The sequence below is a fragment of the Octopus bimaculoides genome, chromosome 14 (assembly GCF_046866305.1).
Source record: "Octopus bimaculoides isolate indiv1 chromosome 14, ASM4686630v1, whole genome shotgun sequence".
Classification (NCBI taxonomy): Eukaryota; Metazoa; Mollusca; class Cephalopoda; order Octopoda; family Octopodidae; genus Octopus; species Octopus bimaculoides.
In genome coordinates this window covers 2,731,180-2,756,471 of record NC_142941.1, presented here as the reverse complement: position 1 = coordinate 2,756,471, position 25,292 = coordinate 2,731,180, and the positions used below count along the sequence as shown (strand labels likewise).

Below are 25,292 nucleotides of genomic sequence, written 5' to 3'. Positions count from 1 at the left end.
CATCTTGTCAACTATTCTTCCAGTTTCACTTTAATATTTTATATTAATACAACACATTCTTACATATAAACACAATAAAGATACTTGACTCTCTCAAAAGATCCTTAACAAGAAACACTCAAATTTCTTTAAAATACACACAATAAAGAACATCTTGTGGTTATATATTATACATTATCAATACTGATAATATATGAAGATGTCTGCAAATAAGAGACAACAAACTAACTGGATTTAAATATATTTCACTTGAAAAATAACCATAATTAAATATTATTTCACAATTCCTAAGAGCAAAATATCAATCCTGAACATATAAAAAAAATCAACAGAAACCGTGTAACTGGCAAAGACCATATCTAAATGTCTATTGACATAATTTCTATTTCTTATATTCTATACTAAAACATGGCTGAAGAAAGTTTCTACAACAATCATCAGTCAAATATCTTAATAATATAAAACAAACATTCATAGACTTACCTTCATTGTGTAAAATCCTTTGTTGTATAAACTGTGACTTGGTCCCAATGTTCTGTTGTTAATGGTTGTCTGTGTCACTGCTGCTATGGTGTGACAATGGCTTCATGTTGATGGAATAGTGTTGGTGGTGAGTCAGTGGGGAACCAGCAGTTCCTCTCAGTCTTCCTTTGTGGATGTGTGATGTCTAATGAGTGTGTGTGTGCATATGCATGTAAGAGAGAGAGAGAAAGAGGAGGATGGGTGATGCTTACTCCAGCCTCACACACACAAGATGTTGTGTTCCCCTCAAAGAGAAGAGAGAAAGAAAGAAAGAGACCAAACAATATCAGCTCCACTAACAGTCAGCCATAATAAGTCCATATAACACCAACATGTCTGATGTAGAGAGAGACTAGCAGAGATAGATATATTCAGTGTTTCATACAGATTTTATATTAACAAAATATCACTGATATTGGTAAATATATTACTAGCAAATGATGTTAATATAGAATAATTCTAGTTAAGATGTGTCTGACTTAAATATACACCCAACCTATAATGGAGGATGTATGAACAAATACAGAAGGAATATTCTAATTTTCAGGCATGTTTATTTTGGTATCATTTTTATATATAATTTCCTAAGTGTTAGATTTTAAAAACGCTGTTGTAAAAAATAGAGATATATATTTTAAATCTATTCTAATTTAATGCCAGAGATATTTGGGAAATATAAAAATCTCCTAACTGACAACATTAAAGAAAAGAGGAGCTTATATTAAACATTAAGTGTGTATGTGTGTGTGTGTGTGTAACATTAAGTGTGTATGTGTGTGTGTGTGTGTGTGTGTGTGGCTTGGAATGTTACTGACTTCACTGTTAGTGTCTATATATCCTATCATAGGTTGGTATATAATATTGGAATTGTGAGATAATGAGAGAAGTTCTTATATTTATATAAGTTTGAGTGAGTGAAGGGGGTTGGTGGTTATTTGAAATCTTGTTCTGAGGGGTCAATATTTAGTAAGTGACCAGTGGTCAGTTAGTAATGACATCTGGTGTTGAAGGTAACTGTCTCTCTGGAGGTTTCACATATCTGTCTTGGTACTGTTGTCTTTCAGGGTTCACTGGTGTATCCTGTTGGCTACCATAGATCCCTGCAAAAGATTGTTTTAATGTAGCAATGTTTGAAACAATCACCATCATCAGAAATACTCTAGGGACATACAGACAGAACTAATTACATGTCATTCAACAACAATAATTAGTACAATAATTAGTAATGAATTACTGTAATATTAAATGAGAATTGTTATCCTACCTGACATTGCTGGTATTTCTTCATACTGTCTACTTGACCGCTCACTCCAGCACTGTCCACTGCTCTTACGACTTGTCAGTGTGTCAGTGGGATAGTTAGAAGATGGTTTGTTGTCTCCATAAGATGTCACCTCAATGGGTTGACTGTATTTCTGCTGTAAAATACAACAGCAACCAGATATACTGTAATGTTGTTACAGAATAAATTTGGGTATCTAAGTATTTTGAGTATGTTTAATTATCAGTATATTACTTGAACCAATTACAAGATATATATGTTTTTCAGATACACTATGTCAGATAAAATGCTAAAGAAATTAAAAAAACAGGCAGTTATTGTTGACATAAGTGAGGAATACAGTGATTTAGAAATTATCAACTTTGGAAATGCTGCAAGATGTTTTGTACTCAAAGTTTGGGTAGAATTGGAAGCCTCTAGCAAGAATTTTTGAAGTGGATTAGAGAGAACTAAATTATTCTAAATGTTTAGACTTTAGAAAGACACTGCAGTTCATCCAATGGATTCAGAACGTTATTGATTATGATCCCAGAAAACCAGTAAAGGCCATGGTGAAAGAAATTCAAGCATTGGAATGGACTATCAGAACTGTGGTGCACAAGCACATTTGACCCCTGTCGGATGTACTGAGCAGATGCTAATTCATGTCTCTAAAGAACCAAGAAAATCATTTGACCTGTGCCAAGAGTTTACTTAACAAGGTTAAAAACCCTCGCAAATACAGTGTACTTTGGTTCCTCTCTGATGCAAAAAACTTTTACCAAGTCAGAAGACTAACAGGAGAAATGGCAGATGATTATGTTGTTAATTTCTGATGTTGCAAGAGAAATGCACATTAAGTTTCCAGCAACTGTGAGTTTTAAGAGTGGTTAGTAATGAAGATAATGTCATACCACCTCAGAACTAATGCTGTTTGAGGTGCTGGAGATAGTTGTTAAGTTCTGGATGAATGAAGTATGCGGTGAAGTATCAGCTAGTCTCAACACCTTCTCACAAAGCCCATGTAACCCAAGAATGGATGTCATACACTCTTTATAATTATGTTATAACAAACATGTGGCCTCCAGACAGACAGGTTTAAATTCCATGGGTTACATTTGGTGTATTGTTGAAAGATAGACTAATCAACATCTCAGCAATACCATATATAAATCCACAAGCGTTTATGACTGCCCATATATTGCTCAAAGCGAAAAAGGATAATTTAGTGAAGGAATGTAAATGGTTCTGGTCCCACACTGGAGCAGTCATCAAAAATATAGGTGGATTCAAACGATAAAAAGGTAAGAAGTGAGAATAGATACAACAGGGTATTTCATCTACTGATTCTGGCAATTCTAGGATGCTTATGTCATCCACTAACGAATAAAGAAAGTCATGCTTCAACATAAACAGGTGTAACTAATTGATACAAGTCATTTAAGAGATACATATTACCCACTGCACCAATCTACTGCCCATCTATATCTCTATGGTCACATTCTGACCAATTTACTGCCTATGGTGTTGAGTTATACAAAGTGTCTTCTTCAAGTAAATCACATACTAAACATATGATACACAATTCTGGAAGGAAATTTTATAAGATATATGTCACCAAGTAATATTTATAGCAGCAAAATTATTAGAAATGTGAAGCAAAACTTACAACATATATATTTCAAATAATACTTACCCGTGTAGATTTCTGAAGTGTTCTGTTCATTGTAGACATCTTCCAGTCATCTGGATAGTAATGGCTCCTTGAATGACCATATCTGTCTGATGTCTCTCCTCGATTACCTGACATCACAGGTACACTGTTGTTACCTTGATAGATCAACTGTCTCATCTCATTGCGACATTGGTATGCCTGTTTCTCTTCTGCTGTTCTTTCAGATGAGCTATTTCTCACATTGTTACATCTCACAATACACAGTGTTATAGAAACCACAATAGCTATAGATACTATCACAGCTGCTACTACAATGATAATCAACAATGTGGCATCTATTGTGTTATCACTTGGTAGGTGCACAGCTGTGAACATTGGTGACGTCTTGTTACTAACAGTCAGTGTCAAAGACACACTAGTTGTTGCTGACAGAACTGGAGTACCACTGTCTTTCACAACAAACTCAAGCTCATATGATCCGGCATCATTTTGGTAAACTGTGCGAGAGTAAGATAACACACCAGTGAACGAGTCCAGTTTAAATAACTGTCTCTCGTTACCTGAAACGATTTCATACCTGAGAAAAGCATTCATGTGACTGTCTATATCAGATGCTTTCAGAACTGTGATGTCGTTCTTACTTTGCGGATGATAGTGGACATTAAGAGTGAAATGGTCAACACTAGGAAATGTAAAATATGGAGCATTATCATTTCTATCCAATACTTCCACTTCAACATTCACTGTGTTATTCAGAGATGGTGTTCCATTGTCTTTCACAAAAACCTCAAACTCATAGAAATCTCTGTGTTCTCTGTCTAAAGACTGGTTTGTTGAAATAAAGCCAGAGTTGATAATCTGGAATGGCAGACGATATTGCTGTTTATTTCTCAGAGAATAAGACAATTCACCTCCCTTACCAATATCTGGGTCTGTAGCATTGATAAAGCCAATAGGGAAATTAGCTTTGTCATTCTCATAGGTAAGGAACTTGAATGTGTCTTTCGTAAAGTGTGGTTCTACATCATTCACATCTAACACTTGGATTGACAAATCTTTATCAGTTTTCAGAGCAGGTAATCCTTTATCTTCACACGACACAGTAAAGTGATAATGTTCCTGTGTCTCTCTGTCTACTGCTTTCTTTAGAACTATTTTATATTCCTTTGATCCCATTGATTGTAGTTTGAATGTGTCGTCTTTGATATGACAGTTCACCTGTCCATTGTGTCCAACATCGTTGTCAGTGACCATCACATAAGCAATGAAACTACCAACTTTGATATCTTCCAGAATGGTGGCTGTGTTGTGATTCTGTGTAGAAATAAAGTTCACATCAATATTTGGAGGATTGTTCTGCTGGTTGATGACATTTACGATAACAGTGGATATAGAACTCAGTGGAGGGTTGCCACCATCTCTGGCTTCTATATATAATTTAAATGATTTCATTTTCTCAAATTGTGATTCTTTGCTTAAGAATATTTCTCCAGTTTTCCCATTTATAATAAAATTATCTTTTGAATCTGTTGATGTTGTTGGGCTGATATAATATGAAACCTTACCATTTTCTCCAATATCAGAGTCTTCTGCCATCATTACAACAATTGGTCTATTTCTTTGATGGTTATTTTGTATAGAGACATTGTATGTTTTCTCAGAGAAAATTGGTCTGTTATCATTTTCATCTTTCACAGTTATGTGTACAATTAAGGCACCCTGTTTGGGTGGAGATCCTCCATCTTTAGCAATCACTTCTATATTATAGCTATCTTTCGTCTCTCTGTCTAACTTTCCTTCTAATATAATTTCAAGAAATGATACTCCGTCTGCTCTTTTGAAAGTGGACAAAGAAAACTGTTGGTTATTTCCCTTTAATTCGTAATTCACTAATCTGTTCTGTAATCCAACGTCTTTGTCAATGGCATTGGGGATGGACTTTTTCATACCTTTTCCATCTCCTTCCTCAAATGTTAATTGAATTTCTTCCACAGGAAACTCTGGTTGGTGGTCATTGATGTCTTCTATAATTACCTTAATTTTTAATATCTTTATAAATTTCCCTGCTTTATGAACTGCTACTTTAATTGTGTGAAAACATTCTTTCTCAAAAGTACACAGGGACTCAGCATCCAGTGTTTGTGTGGTGTATATATTTCCAGTGTTGGTCACATTAAATAGCTGTGTTCCCTTCTGTTGTAACTGACTGAATGATAATAATGCAGGGTCCTTTAACTTTGAATCAGCAGTAATGTCTCCTATGTTGATAATAGGACTGTTTTCTTCTTTCACATGGTAAACAATGTCTTTAGAGACAGAACAGTGAAGCAGACACTGTAATATCCATATCGCTATTAAGACCATCTTCATTAGTTGAGTTAAATACCAGTCAATTGATCTGAAAATATAATGATACACCATTGCCAGTTACATTACAGAAGGAGATAATAGATTTTTAATATTTATTCTATGAATATCATTCACAACATTGTTGTAACTGTAATTTGGGCGTTGAGTTCTAGACAATAAAAATATAATCCCAACAATAAGAGAAAAATTCATTTTACTTGGATCAGAGGTATAATTTAACAATCAGCAAAACAAAGTGAAGTGTCCATCAGATAAAAACCCAAGCCAGAACACACACAGAAGAGAGACTGACATGCAAGGATGAACACCATGTTCATGTGTGAGAAAACTCTTGATCATCTTATCCCTAACACACATCAAATAAGACATCTATTATTGTATTAACTTTCTATTTCTTCCTGCTTTGCCTTTATTAACCACAATATTATTTGATACATTACTGATGATGATGGTGTTGGGGAGGATATTATATTTGTAAAATCTTTAACAAAGTTTCATAATATTCATTACTATCTTTGGGCAGAGGGTAAAGTAGTTGCTATACCATCAGATCAAGCAACAAGACTGAAGCATCCCAATGGTTCAAAAGATGACATAGAGTTACGTTCCCTGAAAGTCTAGCATTAAAATTATATAAAACAGATTTTAGAGACAACATAAATAAATAGAAAAACTTGAGAATTGCTATTAAAGGTGTACTTCTCTCTATAAGTTATTTGAACAAGGTCTTTCTAGTAAAAAATATGAACGTCTGCATGTAATGGTGAATATATATTTCACACAATAACATTAAACATTTACCTTATTAATTATTGTTAATAATTTGGGGAAAAGTTAAAAATCACTAGGGAAATATGATAGAGAGGTTTGTCAATGAAGTGGTCATATTAATTTAGAGAATTGGCAATTAAGGAAGAGACAAAAAATTTACAATTAAAACTGGTCAATATTCTTCATTTATCTACTATGATTCTAATGGTCGCAATGGATCAGTTTTGGAAATTCTAATTAAAAATATTGAAACAAAAAAAAAACTAGCAACATTATATATTCTCTTCCATATAGAAATGGCAATTAAGTTACAAAAATACAGTTATTACATTTTAAATGAAATAATATATTTTACAAAAAAGGAAATGAAATTACTTTTATTTTTCAAAGAAATATCGAATGACAGAAAAGCTCTTTATACAATACTGCAAATCTATATAAATGGCATTTAATTAAAAGATATACATTAAACAAGACCAAATATGACAGAAGTTTTAACTGAAAAGCAACATTATGCTAAAACCAATAAAATCTGACGGAATAATAAATTTAGAAAGAGTTAAACAATACCACAACACAATATTCATTATTTATATATTGACACTAAACCACCATCTTGTCAACTATTCCCCCAGTTTCACTTTAATATTTTATATTAATACAACACATTCTTACATATAAACATAATAAAGATACTTGACTCTCTCAAAAGATCCTTAACAAGAAACACTCAAATTTCTTAAAAATACACACAATAAAGAACATCTTGTGGTTATATATTATACATTATCAATACTGATAATATATGAAGATGTCTGCAAATAAGAGACAGCAAACTAACTGGATTTAAATATATTTCACTTGAAAAATAACCATAATTAAATATTATTTCACAATTCCTATGAGCAAAATATCAATCCTGAACATATAAAAAAAATCAACAGAAACCGTGTAACTGGCAAAGACCATATTTAAATGTCTATTGACATAATTTCTATTTCTTATATTCTATACTAAAACATGGCTGAAGAAAGTTTCTACAACAATCATCAGTCAAATATCTTAATAATATAAAACAAACATTCATAGACTTACCTTCATTGTGTAAAATCCTTTGTTGTATAAACTGTGACTTGGTCCCAATGTTCTGTTGTTAATGGTTGTCTGTGTCACTGCTGCTATGGTGTGACAATGGCTTCATGTTGATGGAATAGTGTTGGTGGTGAGTCAGTGGGGAACCAGCAGTTCCTCTCAGTCTTCCTTTGTGGATGTGTGATGTCTAATGAGTGTGTGTGTGCATATGCATGTAAGAGAGAGAGAGAAAGAGGAGGATGGGTGATGCTTACTCCAGCCTCACACACACAAGATGTTGTGTTTCCCTCAAAAAGAGAAGAGAGAAAGAAAGAAAGAGACCAAACAATATCAGCTCCACAAACAGTCAGCCATAATAAGTCCATATAACACCAACATGTCTGATGTAGAGAGAGACTGGCAGAGATAGATATATTCAGTGTTTCATGTAGATTTTATATTAACAAAATATCACTGATATTGGTAAATATATTACTAGCAAATGATGTTAATATAGAATAATTCTAGTTAAGATGTGTCTGACTTAAATATACACCCAACCTATAATGGAGGATGTATGAACAAATACAGAAGGAATATTCTAATTTTCAGGCATGTTTATTTTGGTATCATTTTTATATATAATTTCCTAAGTGTTAGATTTTAAAAACACTGTTGTAAAAAATAGAGATATATATTTTAAATCTATTCTAATTTAATGCCAGAGATATTTGGGAAATATAAAAATCTCCTAACTGACAACATTAAAGAAAAGAGGAGCTTATATTAAACATTAAGTGTGTATATGTGTGTGTGTGTGTGTGTGTGTGTGTGTGTGTGTGCTTTGGAATGTTACTGACTTCACTGTTAGTGTCTATATATTCTATCATAGGTTGGTATATAATATTGGAATTGTGAGATAATGAGAGAAGTTCTTATATTTATATAAGTTTGAGTGAGTGAAGGGGGTTGGTGGTTATTTGAAATCTTGTTCTGAGGGGTCAATATTTAGTAAGTGACCAGTGGTCAGTTAGTAATGACATCTGGTGTTGAAGGTAACTGTCTCTCTGGAGGTTTCACATATCTGTCTTGGTACTGTTGTCTTTCAGGGTTCACTGGTGTATCCTGTTGGCTACCATAGATCCCTGCAAAAGATTGTTTTAATGTAGCAATGTTTGAAACAATCACCATCATCAGAAATACTCTAGGGACATACAGACAGAACTAATTACATCTCAGTCTACAACAATAATTAGTACAATAATTAGTAATGAATTACTGTAATATTAAATGAGAAGGGATTGTTATCTTACCTGACATTGCTGGTATTTCTTCATACTGTCTACTTGACCGCTCACTCCAGCACTGTCCACTACTCTTACGACTGGTCAGTGTGTCAGTGGGATAGTTAGAAGATGGTTTGTTGTCTCCATAAGATGTCACCTCAATGGGTTGACTGTATTTCTGCTGTAAAATATAACAGCAACCAGAAACACTTAAAGATATCATTCGTGATTGACAATGCTAATGAATAAGTCGTTATAATGTTGTTGAATCTATAGAAAGCTGCAGTATAACACAATCATAATAATCCTTCTAATGATCATTCATTATACTGTATTTATCTGATATTGAATAAATCATCATAGTTTCCTTCTGGAGAAATACATGGTTATATGTTTAACTTTGAAAATATTACCTCAAATGGTTAATCATAGAATATACTAGTTGCATTAACAACTGATACATGATTAACCTAGAATATGAGTTAAGGATATTTTATGTAAAACCTTGATGTAATTACAAACTTCATATTTATGAGAACTCTTCAAACGTTTACAGTGTAAACATTTGGAGAATATATTGTAATAATGTTGAAAATGCATCTCTCTGGATGTTCCAAAAAGATTATTAAAACCATGTCAGCTATTTCATCAGGTTCAATTCTGCAGAGATCTCAAAGAGTAGCAAGGCCACTACATAATGAGCAGTGTATATGTCATTACACTGACACCTGGAACGATTTGGTGTATACTTTAATAGCCCTAAAGGGATAAAAAACATACATATTTGAAAATAGCATGTGAAACAAATGTAAAGATGTATAGCATTGTTTTTGATGTTTTGCAAAGTGAGACTATCCATCACTGTCTGCTATTCACTTATAATGCATGTCTTAGTATATCAGATTTACTTAACAAACAGCAATACTTCCACAAACCAAATCACTCAAACAATAATAAATTTACAACATATTTACCTAAAATAATACTTACCCTGGTTGACTTTTGAAGACTTCTGTTCATTGTCGATGTCTTCCAGTCATCTGGATAGTAATGGCTCCTCGAATGACCATATCTGTCTGACGTCTCTCCTCGATTACCTGACATCACAGGTACACTGTTGTTACCTTGATAGATCAACTGTCTCATCTCGTTGCGACATTGGTATGCCTGTTTCTCTTCTGCTGTTCTTTCAGACGAGCTATTTCTCACATTGTTACATCTCACAATACACAGTGTTATAGAAACCACAATAGCTATAGATACTATCACAGCTGCTACTACAATGATAATCAACAATGTGGCATCTATTGTGTTATCACTTGGTAGGTGCACAGCTGTGAACATTGGTGACGTCTTGTTACTAACAGTCAGTGTCAAAGAAACACTAGTTGTTACTGACAGAACTGGAGTACCACTGTCTTTCACAACAAACTCAAGCTCATATGATCCGGCATCATTTTGGTAAACTGTGCGAGAGTAAGATAACACACCAGTGAACGAGTCCAGTTTAAATAACTGTCTCTCGTTACCTGAAACGATTTCATACCTGAGAAAAGCATTCATGTGACTGTCTATATCAGACGCTTTCAGAACTGTGATGTCGTTCTTACTTTGCGGATGATAGTGGACATTAAGAGTGAAGTGGTCAACACTAGGAAATGTAAAATATGGAGCATTATCATTTCTATCCAATACTTCCACTTCAACAATCACTGTGTTATTCAGAGATGGTGTTCCATTGTCTTTCACAAAAACCTCAAACTCATAGAAATCTCTGTGTTCTCTGTCTAAAGACTGGTTTGTTGAAATAAAGCCAGAGTTGATAATCTGGAATGGCAGACGATATTGCTGTTTATTTCTCAGAGAATAAGACAATTCACCTCCCTTACCAATATCTGGGTCTGTAGCATTGATAAAGCCAATAGGGAAATTAGCTTTGTCATTCTCATAGGTAAGGAATTTGAATGTGTCTTTCGTAAAGTGTGGTTCTACATCATTCACATCTAACACTTGGATTGACAGATCTTTATCAGTTTTCAGAGCAGGTAATCCTTTATCTTCACACGACACAGTAAAGTGATAATGTTCCTGTGTCTCTCTGTCTACTGCTTTCTTTAGAACTATTTTATATTCCTTTGATCCCATTGACTGTAGTTTGAATGTGTCGTCTTTGATATGACAGTTCACCTCTCCATTGTGTCCAACATCGTTGTCAGTGACCATCACATAAGCAATGAAACTACCAACTTTGATATCTTCCAGAATGGTAGCTGTGTTGTGATTCCGTGTAGAAATAAAGTTCACATCAATATTTGGAGCATTGTTCTGCTGGTTGATGACATTTACCATAACAGTTGCTATGGAACTCAGAGGAGGGTTACCACCATCTCTAGCCTCTATAAATAACTCATAAATAACTTTTTCTTGTAGACTTGAGGTTTCTGTTAAAAATATCTCCCCAGTGTCTGGTTTCAACTGGAAATGTGTACTATCCATTTCTGATGTCATTGGACTAAAATGATAGGATATTTTCCTATTGTCCCCACTGTCAGAATCCTGTGCTGACACTATGACAACTGGTATGTTGGTTTTGTGTGTTTTTGCTACTGATACATTATATATTCTCTTTGCAAAAACAGGTCGATTATCATTTTCATCATCAACTATAATCTTAACATTTAACACATTCTGCTTGGCTGGAGTCCCTCTATCTTCTGCAATAACTTCTACATTGTATGATTCTTTTACTTCTCTGTCTAACTTTTCTTCTAGAACAATCTGAAGGTATGATACACCATCAGCATGTTTGAATACTTCCAGAGAAAACGAGTGATTAGTTTGCCTTAATTTGTAATGAATTAATCTGTTTTTAAAACCAACGTCTTTGTCAATGGCATTTGGAATGGACTTTTTCATCCCTTTACCATCTCCTTCTCCAAAGTGCAAAGTTATTTCCTTGTCGGGAAACTCAGGTTGGTGGTCATTGATGTCGTCTATGATTATTTTGACTTTTAAAATTCTTACAAATGTTTTCTGTTTGTGAACAGCTACTTTAATAACCTTCGAACACTCCTTGTTATATCTGCACAGGGATTCAGCATCAATTGTTTGAAGAGTGTAGAGTTTCCCTGTTGTTGTAACATTAAATAATTCTGCCTCCTTTTGTTGGAGTTGATTAAATGTAATTACTTTCAGTTCTTCTGATGAGAAAGAGTTCAAAAATTGTTTATTAGTTGCAATAGAACCTATATATGTAATGGGGCTGTTTTCTTCTTTCACCCGGTAAGTGAGGTTTAGACAGTGATAGCACTGAATTATTAAAGACACCAGCCACAGAATTCTCAACATCTTTAACATATCACTGTAAAAATAAGAAAATAAAATGTGAAAAAACATCTCATCAATTAGCTCTTTCAAGTAATAATGTTTTGGATTCATAAGATAACAAGAAGACAGTTCTATAATTGAAACAAGTAATGCAACGAGCTAACAAGACAGAAATCTTATGAAATAGGATTGCCAGCTCCTGTCAAACAGTCCAACCCATGCCAGCATAGCAAAGGGGCGTTAAATGATGATGATCCCTACAAACTTGAATCAATAACCAAGCGAGGCAAAGTCAAAGATAAGAAAGCAAAGCAAAAATAGACCTAATTAATATTGAAATAACAACAAAACATGAAACAGCTTTACAATTTAAAGGAAGGGAGCACTACGCAAAAGTTGTCATCATCATTGGCCAGTAGGGACGATAGAGACCAAAGGGTAAAAATACGACAAGGTACCAAATAAATGAACCCGAGGAGATGGTGCCCAAGCAGAGTTACTTCCCTTCTATACTGTTCATTCGTAAACGACTTCATTACACCAAGAATCAGGAATTTAATTTTTGTAATGGCCTCCTTTATTTTGCTTTTTGTTTATATTTGACTATGTACAATATATTATATCATATTTATAAGAATATCCTCCTTTTCCGACAATGGAATGATTATGTAAGCAAAAATTGAACTGTGACATAAAAGACTAGAATTATTAACTGCTGAAAAACTCGCAATCATCATCATCATTGCTATGTCCACTTTTGCCATGTTTGCAGAGGTCAGACGTCCTTCATGTTGTCAACCCACACTTGTTTACAGCTCTCATACAACGTCCCGACAAGGGGCTACACACATACATGCTAGCATGCATATATACATACATGGTGGAAATCAACTCGTGACCAAATAAGACCCGTTCCTGAAGTCAGTAAATCCATTCAATCGTTCTCAGTTATAAAACCAATGACACAGCAGAGGTCAAGACGACCAGGAACCATCATTCCATGCTTTCCATAGGCAAGCCGGAGGGGCTCGCTCTGAGTACTCTAATTTTTTTTTTCTTGTAGAAGGAACAAGAACTGGGAGTCCTCCACTCCCCTTGGTACACATTGCTAGTTAACACATAGATGGAACCCTAACAGGAGCTACCACTCTGGGTCAAGTAGTAGACTTTAGAATAGCAGAGACTAAGGGGTAGTTCCTTGCTCCCTAGGACGCACACACACATACATACCTGTGTCTAATAAAATAAAAGGATAGATAGGCAAACAACTGGTTTCAGGTCAGGTTATGAGACATTTATATATATATATATATATATATATATATATATATATATATATATATATATATATATATATATATATATATCTGTATATTTATACAAAATGTAAGGAGAAACAAATGTTTTTTTAAGGAGTTTAAATCACAAGGGATTGATAAAAGTTCAATTCAGAAATGTTAATAATGGTTGTGATATGATAATTATTGATCTCTTGTAATTTAAACCCCTGAAAACATTTGTTTCCCCATATGTATTGTATAAATGTATATCTACATAAATGTCATAAACTGACCCAATACCAGTTGTTTGCTTGTCTCTCCTTTTACTCTATTATACATGATTGATACACTGCCAATAGCTAATCCTCATTTAAACAGATATAACAATCCTTGCATTTTAAGTTGCAGTTGAAGATGGAGTTTAGGCAAGAAGTCACCCTGAGAACTAATAGTATGTGTGCCTATTGCCTTATTTCACCACACCTCACATTACATACAACAGAGAGTACATCATCAAGCTGACAATAATTAGTTTGATTTTTCAAATCATGTATCCATAATCTTATAACAATCTCTGTTACTCGGACCAGTTGTTTTGTCAGTTAAATTGAAGTTATCATAAACATTGGCTAATTTGTAAATAAATCCTATTTTCAACTCTGGTTCCTAAAATATTTCCTCATTCAAAAAATCTAAATATTTCTATGAAAGACGTATTCATTGTTTCTGGTGACAACAATATACTTTCTGTCTCTTGTGAGTACATACAGTAATTTCTAGATTTTTCTTCTATACCTCAAGAATTTGAGTAACAGAGATTGTGCTGTTGTAAGATTATGGATACATGATTTGAAAAATCAAACTAATTATTGTCAGCTTGATGATGTACTCTCTGTTGTCTAGTTCAGGCCAGTTCAGGTGTGGGCACATACACCTTTGCAATGTGTTGCTGCATTCACCATACAACATTTGTCAGCATATTCCCAGGGAAGATGCAACCCATCAAGCAGTCACAGTGAATCCCCAGAAACAAAATTACCTTTCTGCTCTGAAATATATTTTGATAGTCCTTTTCTTAATCTGGTAATATCATTTACACTTAATGTTTGATAATCATATATTATAGTGTGACTTGTGTATGTATGTGTGTGTGTGTGAGAGAGAGAGAGAGAAAAGGGGGAGAAAGAGGGAAGGAGAGAGAAATAAAGAGAGAGTGAGAGAAAAAGGGAGCATGTGTATGTGTTAAGGTCTACTACACAGATGCCATTAAATAATATATATAGATATTTGTTTCGTGAAGTTCAGATTAAAGCAATATAGAATGATATAAGGAAGACATTTTGTCATCTCTTCTGGTAAAAATCTACAAATTCCATGAAAATTAGTTCCAAATTAAACATTATTACAAATTACTCTGCAGATTATACAGTCTGTTTTCTACAAATAGTTTTTTAAAGACATATTCTCCATCACATGTGTTTATATTCCCTCACAACCAACCAAGCTATCTACTTTTGCCACATATCAATGAAAGATAGAACAGAGGCAACAATATTTGACAGACATAAAAATAAAAATGTTTAGTAATTTTGAAATTTCAATATTAGAAGGAAGTATTGAGAAAGGTAAAATAAAATAAAATTGCAAAATTGATTTATTATTATTATTATTAATTATTATTATTATTATTACTGCCCATTGCTGCGTTCTGAGTTCAAATTCCACCGAGGTCAACTTTACCCTTCATCCTTTCGAGGTCAATGAAATAAGTATCAGTTGAACACTGGGGTCAATGTAATTGACTCATCCCCTCCCACCAAATTACTGCCCCTCGTGGTAAAATTTGAAACCATTATTATTATAATTATTTGAAAGGTGTGAAGCTGACAGAATGACTGGTGTCTGAAAAAATGCCTTGCACTAGTTTCATCAGATTTTACATCATTCTGAGTTCAACTCCAACTTTATCTTTCATCCCTCAAGGCTTGATAAAATAAAGTACCAGTTAAGTACTGGAGTTGGTTTGACAACCTTCCAACACCTCCCCCTCAACTGCTAGCTTTGTGCCTAAACCAGAAACCATTTTTATTATCATCATCATTATTATTATTATTATTATTATTATTATTATTATTATTATTACATTTTTTCATTAAATGAGGGATATTTCCAGTGCCAATTCATGTCAGTGTTGTTTTATTTTCTAGATAAATTGCAAATATTAAATCAAAGTAAGTTTCCACTTGTGATAGTATTGCGTGTGACTCTAACAAATTACCTCAAATCTAAGATGATAAGATTGTAGCTTTAGACTGTCAACAACATCCTGACATGCTGCCTCCATCTTGTTTAGTTTTGTTGTAGGTTTGAGAAGTCTAGTCTATTGATGTTCAACTTGGATGAAAATGTTTCATCTGAAGTAGAAAGCTTCTATTGAAAATTCATTTTAAAAGATACAAATGGAAGATATTCTATTCAGAATGGAAACCAAAGAAGAAAATAAAGTTTCCTAACAAAGAGAATATTAAAGACAATTAAATAATGAATTTTCAAGCTAATAATTATATATCAATGTTCCCACAATTGTTAAAAATAGATCGTCCATATACATATTCTTCCTTTGTTATACTTTCTTCCTTATTTGATTAAATAAGTGAGGATCAAAGTATGAAAATGAAAACTACTTACATTCATTGTGTAAAATCCTTTGTTGTATAAATTGTGACTTGGTCCCAGTGTTCTGTTGTTAATGGTTGTCTGTGTCACTGCTGCTATGGTGTGACAATGGCTTCATGTTGATGGAATAGTGTTGGTGGTGAGTCAGTGGGGAACCAGCAGTTCCTCTCAGTCTTCCTTTGCGGATGTGTGATGTTTAGTGTGAGTGTGTGCATGGGTTGAGTGAGAGGATGAGAGGGAAGGATGAGTGATGCTTACTCCAGCTTCATGCAAACTAGATGTTTCCCCTCACACAGATGAGGAAGGGAGGGAGTGAGTGAGAGAAAGAGAGAGAGGGACAACACACTATCAGCTCCACTAACAGTCAGCCATAATAAGTCTATATAACACCAACATGTCTGATGTAGAGAGAGACTGACATCGAAATACTGAGAACAGAGAGGTTATATTAACAAAATATGGCTGATATCAATGCATGTAACTATAAATCCTTCATACAATATTTCAAGATGTGAGTTTAAGAAGATATTATCAAAGGAAAATGGCAAATTAAATAAACTATGTCAAATATATTTGTAATGTTTCTTAGGACTTGTGAAAATTAAAGGTTTTAACAGAAAAAGAGATTCAAGGAAAGAATTTCAGATTTCATTTTTGTATCTGGTTTGCAAGATTCTTTGTGTGAATTGTATTTGTAAATTTATTTTTGTATTTTGGTATTTAAAATGTAATGGAATTTGCTTGATTTTAGTGAAACTATAATTGTAACCTGACTTAACTGACAACAACATCTGGTGTTGAAGGTAACTGTCTCTCTGGAGGTTTCACATATCTGTCTTGGTAATGGTCTCTCTCAATGGTGCTTGATACATCAGGTGGGGCACCACCATAGATTCCTGAAACACAAAGTTTGAGTTAAAAAATAATTAAAATTCATGATAATATTTGAAAGCTATCTTATAATAATTCTACTTGTCATTCCATTACTTAGCCCATCAGTAACGGTTTCACATGATTGGAGAAAAAGAGGGAGAAAGAAAAGAGGGAGAGAGAAAAAGAGGGAAAGAGTAGCATCTATGATGTGAAGGGAATGTAATTATAACATTTTCACATGATTAGTTGAAGGGAAAGAGAGGAGAAAGAAAAAGGAAAGAGAAAGAGAGGATAGTGCAAAGAGATAGAAAGAGGGAGAGAGAAGCATCCATGATGTGAGGTAGGGGGAATGTAATATTTATTATGTGGTTAAAAAAGTTAGCTGAAGGTAGTGATGATATAGAGGAGGAGAGTTAAAAATATAATAAAAGCAGAGGGGTGATGTTCTGATGGTGAGATTAAAGAAAGGCAGAGAGAGAGAAGAGGGGGGGGGGGAGAAAGCGAGATGATGGAGAAAGAGAGGGGGAGAGAGAGATGATGGAGAAAGAGAGGGGGAGAGAGAGATGATGGAGAAAGAGAGGGGGAGAGAGAGATGATGGAGAAAGAGAGGGGGAGAGAGAGATGATGGAGAAAGAGAGGGGGAGAGAGAGATGATGGAGAAAGAGAGGGGGAGAGAGAGATGGTGGAGGTGGTGATTGGATAGTGAAAAGTGTATTTTTATTTGTATTTGAACTAAGTTTTTATATCACTTATCACTTAACGCATAAGTGCAATTCTGCGAAATATTCACGGGTCCTGTTAGTACATATAATACCAAATATAAACAATAACACAAGGAAGAATGAATTAGCAATGAGAATGAAGGAGGGCTTTAGTCTTTGGTTATAATTCTCCTCCCATTGAGGATGCATTATAGAGATATTGAAGCAACCCCAGAATTTGACAGGTGCTTATTTCATCAAGCACAGGAAAATGAAAGGTAAAGTTGATCACATTTAAACTTGGAACATACAGACCCATGATTAAATACCATAAATATTTTGTTTAATATCTAATTATTCTGCGTTTGCATACAATGGTGATGATGATAGTAATAAGAACAATAATAGTCTTACCTGACATTGCTGGTATTTCTTCATACTGTCTACTTGATCGCTCACTCCAGCACTGTCCACTACTCTTGCGACTGGTCAATGTGTCAGTGGGATAGTTAGAAGATGGTCTGGTGTCTCCATAAGATGTCACCTCAATGGGTTGACTGTACTTCTGCTGGTGATAAAACAGAACCTTATATAAGCATAAATACATTGTCAACTGCCATGAATAGTTAATGTCATTTCCAATGGGAATCTAGAAACGTTACATAATATGAACAGTCAGAATCAAATGTTGATTACATCTGGGATAAACAAGCACATAATATGGCACTTTCATCAACAAAACTTAACTTTATAAATAACACACATAGTTAAGCAGGTATGATTTAGAGATTGTCTAGTTTGATACATAGTCAACATACTTGAAGCATAAAACACTGGACTCTGTTTTAGGATCAACACATTATCCATTAAGACTAAACAGTAAATAAACAGAAAAGACAACAAAAGAAAATGTGAATAAACTATAATCATTCATGAGTAACAGTTTGAAAGTGGAAGACATTGGTTTGCAATGAGAAACAGGATATGCAGAACCTCCCTCACTAACTCCCAACACTGGCTGTAACGACACTCCTCAGAACCTAGAGCTTATTTCATCATACACAGATGATGTAATTCACTGTAATGTAAGGGAGTTTCTAAATTAACTGAAAGAATAAAAGATTAAGATATTATTTCTAGAAGAATATTCAGATCACATCACTTTTTGCTATTGAACAGAAGCTTAAAGAAAATAGATTGAAATGAAAATTGTTCTGCAGTATCTATAATTAATCTGGTGTTGAATGATATAGAGTTATGCATAGAAATCTGCTTTCAATTCAGAGTTACTATTTACTTCAGGTAATGTCTAAATATTAAGAAATTAATTACAGAATATTTCATACTTACCTTTGTAGACTTTTGAAGACTTCTGTTCATTGTCGATGTCTTCCAGTCTTCAGGATAGTAATGGCTCCTCGAATGACCATATCTGTCTGATGTCTCTCCTCGATTACCTGACATCACAGGTACACTGTTGTTACCTTGATAGATCAACTGTCTCATCTCATTGCGACATTGGTATGCCTGTTTCTCTTCTGCTGTTCTTTCAGAGGAGCTATTTCTCACATTGTTACATCTCACAATACACAGTGTTATAGAAACCACAATAGCTATAGATACTATCACAGCTGCTACTACAATGATAATCAACAATGTGGCATCTATGGTGTTATCACTTGGTAGGTGCACAGCTGTGAACATTGGTGACGTCTTGTTACTAACAGTCAGTGTCAAAGACACACTAGTTGTTGCTGACAGAACTGGAGTACCACTGTCTTTCACAACAAACTCAAGCTCATATGATCCGGCATCATTTTGGTAAACTGTGCGAGAGTAAGATAACACACCAGTGAACGAGTCCAGTTTAAATAACTGTCTCTCGTTACCTGAAACGATTTCATACCTGAGAAAAGCATTCATGTGACTGTCTATATCAGACGCTTTCAGAACTGTGATGTCGTTCTTACTTTGCGGATGATAGTGGACATTAAGAGTGAAGTGGTCAACACTAGGAAATGTAAAATATGGAGCATTATCATTTCTATCCAATACTTCCACTTCAACATTCACTGTGTTGTTCAGAGATGGTGTTCCATTGTCTTTCACAAAAACCTCAAACTCATAGAAATCTCTGTGTTCTCTGTCTAAAGACTGGTTTGTTGAAATAAAGCCAGAGTTGATAATCTGGAATGGCAGACGATATTGCTGTTTATTTCTCAGAGAATAAGACAATTCACCTCCCTTACCAATATCTGGGTCTGTAGCATTGATAAAGCCAATAGGGAAATTAGCTTTGTCATTCTCATAGGTAAGGAACTTGAATGTGTCTTTCGTAAAGTGTGGTTCTACATCATTCACATCTAACACTTGGATTGACAGATCTTTATCAGTTTTCAGAGCAGGTAATCCTTTATCTTCACACGACACAGTAAAGTGATAATGTTCCTGTGTCTCTCTGTCTACTGCTTTCTTTAGAACTATTTTATATTCCTTTGATCCCATTGACTGTAGTTTGAATGTGTCGTCTTTGATATGACAGTTCACCTCTCCATTGTGTCCAACATCGTTGTCAGTGACCATCACATAAGCAATGAAACTACCAACTTTGATATCTTCCAGAATGGTGGCTGTGTTGTGATTCTGTGTAGAAATAAAGTTCACATCAATATTTGGGGGATTGTTGTGTTGGTTGATGACATTTACCATAACAGTGGCTATGGAACTGAGAGGAGGGCTGCCCCCATCTCTAGCTTCAATGTATAATTTAGATGTTTCTTCATTGAAGTTTGTATTTTTTGAGAACAATATTTCTCCTGTGATTTTATCTAATTTAAAATATTGTTTGTTTTTCTCAAGTGTCTTTGGACTAAAATAATAAGAAATCTCTCCATTTTTACCAATATCCAGATCTTCAGCTGATACAATAACAACAGCTTTGTTTTTGTCTTGTGTTTTCTTTACAGAAATATTGTATAGTTTTTGTTGAAATACAGGTAAATTATCATTTTCATCTTGAACTTCTATGTTTACCTTTAAAACACTTTCTTTCGATGGACTTCCTCCATCCTTAGCAATAACTTCCAGACTATAGTGATCTTTCCCTTCTCTGTTTAATTTACTTTCTAGAACAATCTCTAGTCGAGATATTCCATCAGCTCTTTTAGAAACTAACAATGAAAACATTTCCTCGTTGTCCTTTAAATGATAATTAATTACACTATTTAAAACTCCAACATCTTTGTCAATGGCATTTGGAATGGACTTTTTCATTCCTTCTCTGTCTCCTTCTCCAAACTGTAAAGTTATTTCCTTGTCTGGAAACTCAGGTTGGTGGTCATTGATGTCTTCTATAACTACTTTAATTTTTAAGATTTTTATGAAAGTATTTCTTTTATGAACAGCAACTTTAACTTCCTGGAAACACTCCTTTTCAAAAGTACAGAGGGCTTCAGCATCCAGTGTTTGTATTGTGTAAATTTTCCCACTTTCAGAAACATTAAATATCTGTGTTCCTTTAAGTTTCAGTTGATTAAATGTAATCTGACCAATGTCTCCAGATGGCACTACGTCTTGAAACTGTGGATCAGCTGTAATGTCTCCAACAAATGTATGTGTATTTGTCTCTTCCTTTACCTTGTAGATTAAGTTAAAACTGAGACAGCAGGGGAAGAAGAACGTTAGCAAAACTGAAATGCTCAACATATTTTCTTTTGTCACTGAAAGCATTGACAAAAACCAAACTTCAACAGCAGATTCTGAAATATGAAAATGGATTTAGAATTATTAGCTTGTTTTAATAACTCAATATAAAGAAACAAAATTCTGTTATAATTTTATAAAGTGATTTGTGCCAGACATATATTCCTCCATAGCACTCATTACTTTCAGCAATGATTTCTGCATGTTTTGTCTTGAAAATACATTTTCCCTCAAACATAAGATAGAAAGATTACCGCCACCGCCATCATCATCATCATCATCATCATCATCATCATCATCATCATCATCATCATTATTATCATTATTATCATCGTCATTATCATTACTGAGTGAGAGAGCAGTGAATGCCATCAAAGTGATACTGGGGTAAAATATACAAAGCCCAATATATCCATCATGACTGCCTGCCTGATAAGGGTACACCAGGGACATGCATCACAACCATGTGTGTGCAACATGATCTCATATCAAGATAAACAGCGCATGACCTTGCAGGTGGGGGCCTAGTTAGAATTTTCTTCAGGTCGAGTAACCCATCCCACTCAAAAGGTCGCTGAATAAGGGTTGTTTAAGGGCATTGAACGAAACACCTATGTTTCCAGAGGTGAATTATTCACACCCCAAAGAATTCTTCTCAACACATGGCTATGGTGCCCCCCCCCCCCCACCCACTACTTCTGCTCATGATCAGAGATGCACATACTGTCAGCCACCAAGGGACACACTCAACTATTTAAGGTTGTAGAAAGAAGTACCAGTTGGGTACTGGGGTAGACCTTGTACTTATGTAAGAAATCAATATCTTATTGGAAAAGATTTCATATGTTGGTTATATTTGATGAAAGATATCTAAGCTAAGTTGTGATTATGATTTTGCTTGTCAATCTAAGATGATGATATTTCATTTTAATCTCCAACTGGTACTTCTATCTACAACATAAGAGTGGAGGTCAGTCTCAGAGGGATTTGAAGTTGGGAGCAGAAAGGTACACAGCTAAACACTATAAAGTATTTTGTGAGTCAATCTACAAATTCCGTCCATTGCAATAAGGTAATCCATTTAATTCATCATCATCATCATCGTTTAACGTCCGCTTTCCATGCTAGCATGGGTTTAATTATATATATCTAATTAATTATAGCAATTGAATGAACTAAATTGGTTGATATATTGATATATTGAGGCAAAAACTTAGTTCACTTACAGAGGAATGAGAGAGAGAGAAAAAAAACAAACAAACAAAACATTAAACACTCTCCACGGGACATGATCCTTGAATCTGATTGTTTATTATCTGCAATTCTACTGTAGAGTTTGACAAGATGATGTAGTCTTACAATATGAAAGTCAATTTCATTTGATTGCATTGTCTCACTAATTATAATTCTAATGCAATTAACTGGAGGATGCAATTAAAGGAAATCACATAGGAGGCAATGAACTATGATACTTCTATTCATATAATAATGAGTAATAACATAGTTTGATGAACATACAACTTTATATACCAGTAATATATCTTTCAGTAATGAAACCTTCTTGGCAAAGAAAAGAGTCTATAAGATCTTAAATTGATTTTCTATAACACTACAAACAGTAAGAGTCATTCATTTAGTTAGAAACACAAATCATACTTCTAGATATTTTAATATAGTGAAAATAAATATGTTATTTCCAGTAAAGATTATTTGTTGTGGAGCCTCTGATTCAACATGTAGCTTGTTGATCTAAAGATGTCAAACATTCACACAATTGAGGACCATGCATTTTGATATATATTTGTTTTGGTTGATATTGCTTATTCCTAAAATCAACTATGATTCAATAGGCCTATGATTAAAGACATTCCAGTTGTGACCATCCTCTTGCCAGATGTGTCATACCATTTTTAAGATAGTGAAGTGTAACAGGAAGGATATCTAGCTGCTATTTCTAGTAGGTCTAATAACAATGTAGAAATTCCATCATTGATGTATAGTGGTTTATTGTATGAAGTGCAATGTATAACAGCCTGGAAATATGACTGTTGTTCCCGTGTCCATTATATTCCTGCAAGTTCTGCTGAGGCCAATCACATAAACTTAGAGTATGACTGTGATAGGTTTTCTACACAGCTTTGCTGATGCATCTCAACAGTGTTTGGGATTAATGAGGTTATTGGTTTCACTACCATCTTTGGTGAAGATGTGATTTGTGTGTATCTGGGATAAAGCAGGAGGATAATGTGCTAAGCATGGTATAGTCATGGTTTTCTAGAGTTTTGTGGATGTGTCTGGGTGTCTGAGAATGATGGAACCTGTAATAGCTTACAACAATAATAAACTGTACTCTTCATGTGTCCATGAGGTCTTTGGTTTTGAATGCAATTGACTAAATTAAAAATAATAGCCAAATCTTCCTCAGAAATTCCTTGTCCTAAGCAAGGAATATAACTTGAAAAATTCAAGTCCAAAAGGTAATTTGCCTGGAAACAAGACGGTATGGTTATGTGTAGAATATCAACTGAATGCTTTTCCAGTTGGACATTTTTATTTGAAATACGAAATTTTAAGCTATGTTCTTGTAATATCTATTGTACCATCTCTTTCTCTGGGATAGAAACACACAGATGTAATTGACAAGTTAACCCTTTTAAATAATCTCCTTATAAAATTTAACACAAGCAATGTGACACTTCATAATGGAAGTGATAAGCCAACCTTCTTTGTATGGTACATTAAATGGTATATAATTACATTCAATTAAAACAGCTGGAAATTTATAATTTCTAAAATACATTTATTTGGTTGTTAAAATTAATTTGATAGATTCAATTATTATTTGCAATTATTAAAAATATTTTTAGCAAACAGAAAAAATATATTTACTTCACTAATATATTTGCTTAATGGAAATACATATAAAAAAAAAAACAACATATTTTCTATGCCATCTTACGATTACCAATGATAAACAATTTCAAAACATTCTTTTAAAACTCATCATTGTATTGTAATAAACATGACAATAATCTCATAATATTATTATATGAACATATAAGATATTTCAAATGTTGAGGAGAAAGTATGAAGTAAAACCAGCAGCTATAACTTTCTCTATTGATTATCTTTTTATAACAGACCAGCCATTTTATATAAAAAATACTGCTAAGTCTACAACAGAAACCTGACAGAATACAGTTCTCTTGAGAAAAAGGCTGTTTTTTTAATATTTTAAAATGCTGAAATACAATATTTTATCATACAGGCTTCTATAATATTGACACAAACAGAATCTAAGAATGAATTACGTAATTTATAAAATGAAAAATCTTCATATAATGTTTTCTTTTCACAATTCCTAAAAAGAAAAACGTTCTATGTTTAAAATATATCTATTTCTCATTTATAATAAAAGAAATACAAAACAAAACTAACAAAACTGAGACTACTTACATTGAGTGTGCATAAAATCCTTTGTTGTTATAAACTGTGACTTGGTCCCAATGTTCTGTTGTTAATGGTTGTCTGTGTCACTGCTGCTATGGTGTGACAATGGCTTCATGTTGATGGAATAGTGTTGGTGGTGAGTCAGTGGGGAACCAGCAGTTCCCCTCACTCTTCTCTGTGGATAGGGGATGTTTAGTGAGTGTGTGACTGTGTAAGTGTTACTTCCAGCCTAAGTCAGGCTCGATGTATTTTCTCTCAGTGTGAAGTAAGAGAAACAATATCAACTCCTCTAATAATTTTACCTGATAAGTCTAGATAATACCAGCA

General features: G+C 34.0%; 2 protein-coding genes across 5 annotated transcripts; both read right to left on the bottom strand.

The window, feature by feature from the left end:
* Positions 1-1,074: 1,074 nt before the first annotated feature.
* On the bottom strand, positions 1,075-16,279 carry LOC149132576 (protocadherin beta-15-like). Of its 3 annotated transcripts, XR_016244192.1 has the most exons (5): positions 7,695-8,259; positions 3,480-5,856; positions 1,787-1,940; positions 1,282-1,622; positions 1,075-1,212 (listed from the first exon to the last, which is right to left on the bottom strand). XR_016244192.1 is itself a non-coding variant. In XM_089362181.1 (4 exons), the coding sequence occupies exons 2-4, from the start codon at positions 5,826-5,828 to the stop codon at positions 1,504-1,506; spliced, it is 2,622 nt and encodes an 873-aa protein (XP_089218307.1). In that variant the 5' UTR covers positions 5,829-5,856; positions 16,252-16,279; the 3' UTR covers positions 1,075-1,503. The 3 variants fall into 3 exon arrangements, 2 of the variants coding, with proteins under 2 accessions (XP_089218307.1, XP_089218308.1); XM_089362181.1 differs by lacking the exon at positions 7,695-8,259 and adding an exon at positions 16,252-16,279 and having other exon boundaries at positions 1,075-1,622; XM_089362182.1 differs by having other exon boundaries at positions 1,075-1,622; positions 7,695-8,692.
* A 659-nt stretch (positions 16,280-16,938) lies between these two features.
* LOC106883412 (protocadherin beta-15) lies at positions 16,939-25,253 on the bottom strand. 2 transcript variants are annotated; one of them, XM_089362185.1, is made up of 4 exons: positions 24,972-25,253; positions 19,164-21,571; positions 18,228-18,381; positions 16,939-17,135 (listed from the first exon to the last, which is right to left on the bottom strand). In XM_089362185.1, the coding sequence occupies exons 2-4, from the start codon at positions 21,540-21,542 to the stop codon at positions 17,014-17,016; spliced, it is 2,655 nt and encodes an 884-aa protein (XP_089218311.1). In that variant the 5' UTR covers positions 21,543-21,571; positions 24,972-25,253; the 3' UTR covers positions 16,939-17,013. The 2 variants fall into 2 exon arrangements, with proteins under 2 accessions (XP_089218311.1, XP_089218313.1); XM_089362187.1 differs by having other exon boundaries at positions 18,228-18,378; positions 24,972-25,159.
* Positions 25,254-25,292: the final 39 nt, after the last annotated feature.

What these genes read in the sequence shown, in the direction of transcription:
- LOC149132576 (XM_089362181.1), bottom strand. Translation starts at nt 5,828, where the DNA reads ATGAAGATGGTCTTAATAGCGATATGGATATTACAGTGTCTGCTTCAC. An exon ending in CACTTCAGAAATCTACACGG is followed by an intron (nt 1,941 to 3,479) that starts GTAAGTATTATT and finishes TGTATTTTACAG; the next exon opens with CAGAAATACAGTCAACCCAT. An exon ending in AGAAATACCAGCAATGTCAG is followed by an intron (nt 1,623 to 1,786) that starts GTAGGATAACAA and finishes AATCTTTTGCAG; the next exon opens with GGATCTATGGTAGCCAACAG.
- LOC106883412 (XM_089362185.1), bottom strand. Translation starts at nt 21,542, where the DNA reads ATGCTTTCAGTGACAAAAGAAAATATGTTGAGCATTTCAGTTTTGCTA. An exon ending in GTCTTCAAAAGTCTACAAAG is followed by an intron (nt 18,382 to 19,163) that starts GTAAGTATGAAA and finishes TTTTATCACCAG; the next exon opens with CAGAAGTACAGTCAACCCAT. An exon ending in AGAAATACCAGCAATGTCAG is followed by an intron (nt 17,136 to 18,227) that starts GTAAGACTATTA and finishes TTTGTGTTTCAG; the next exon opens with GAATCTATGGTGGTGCCCCA.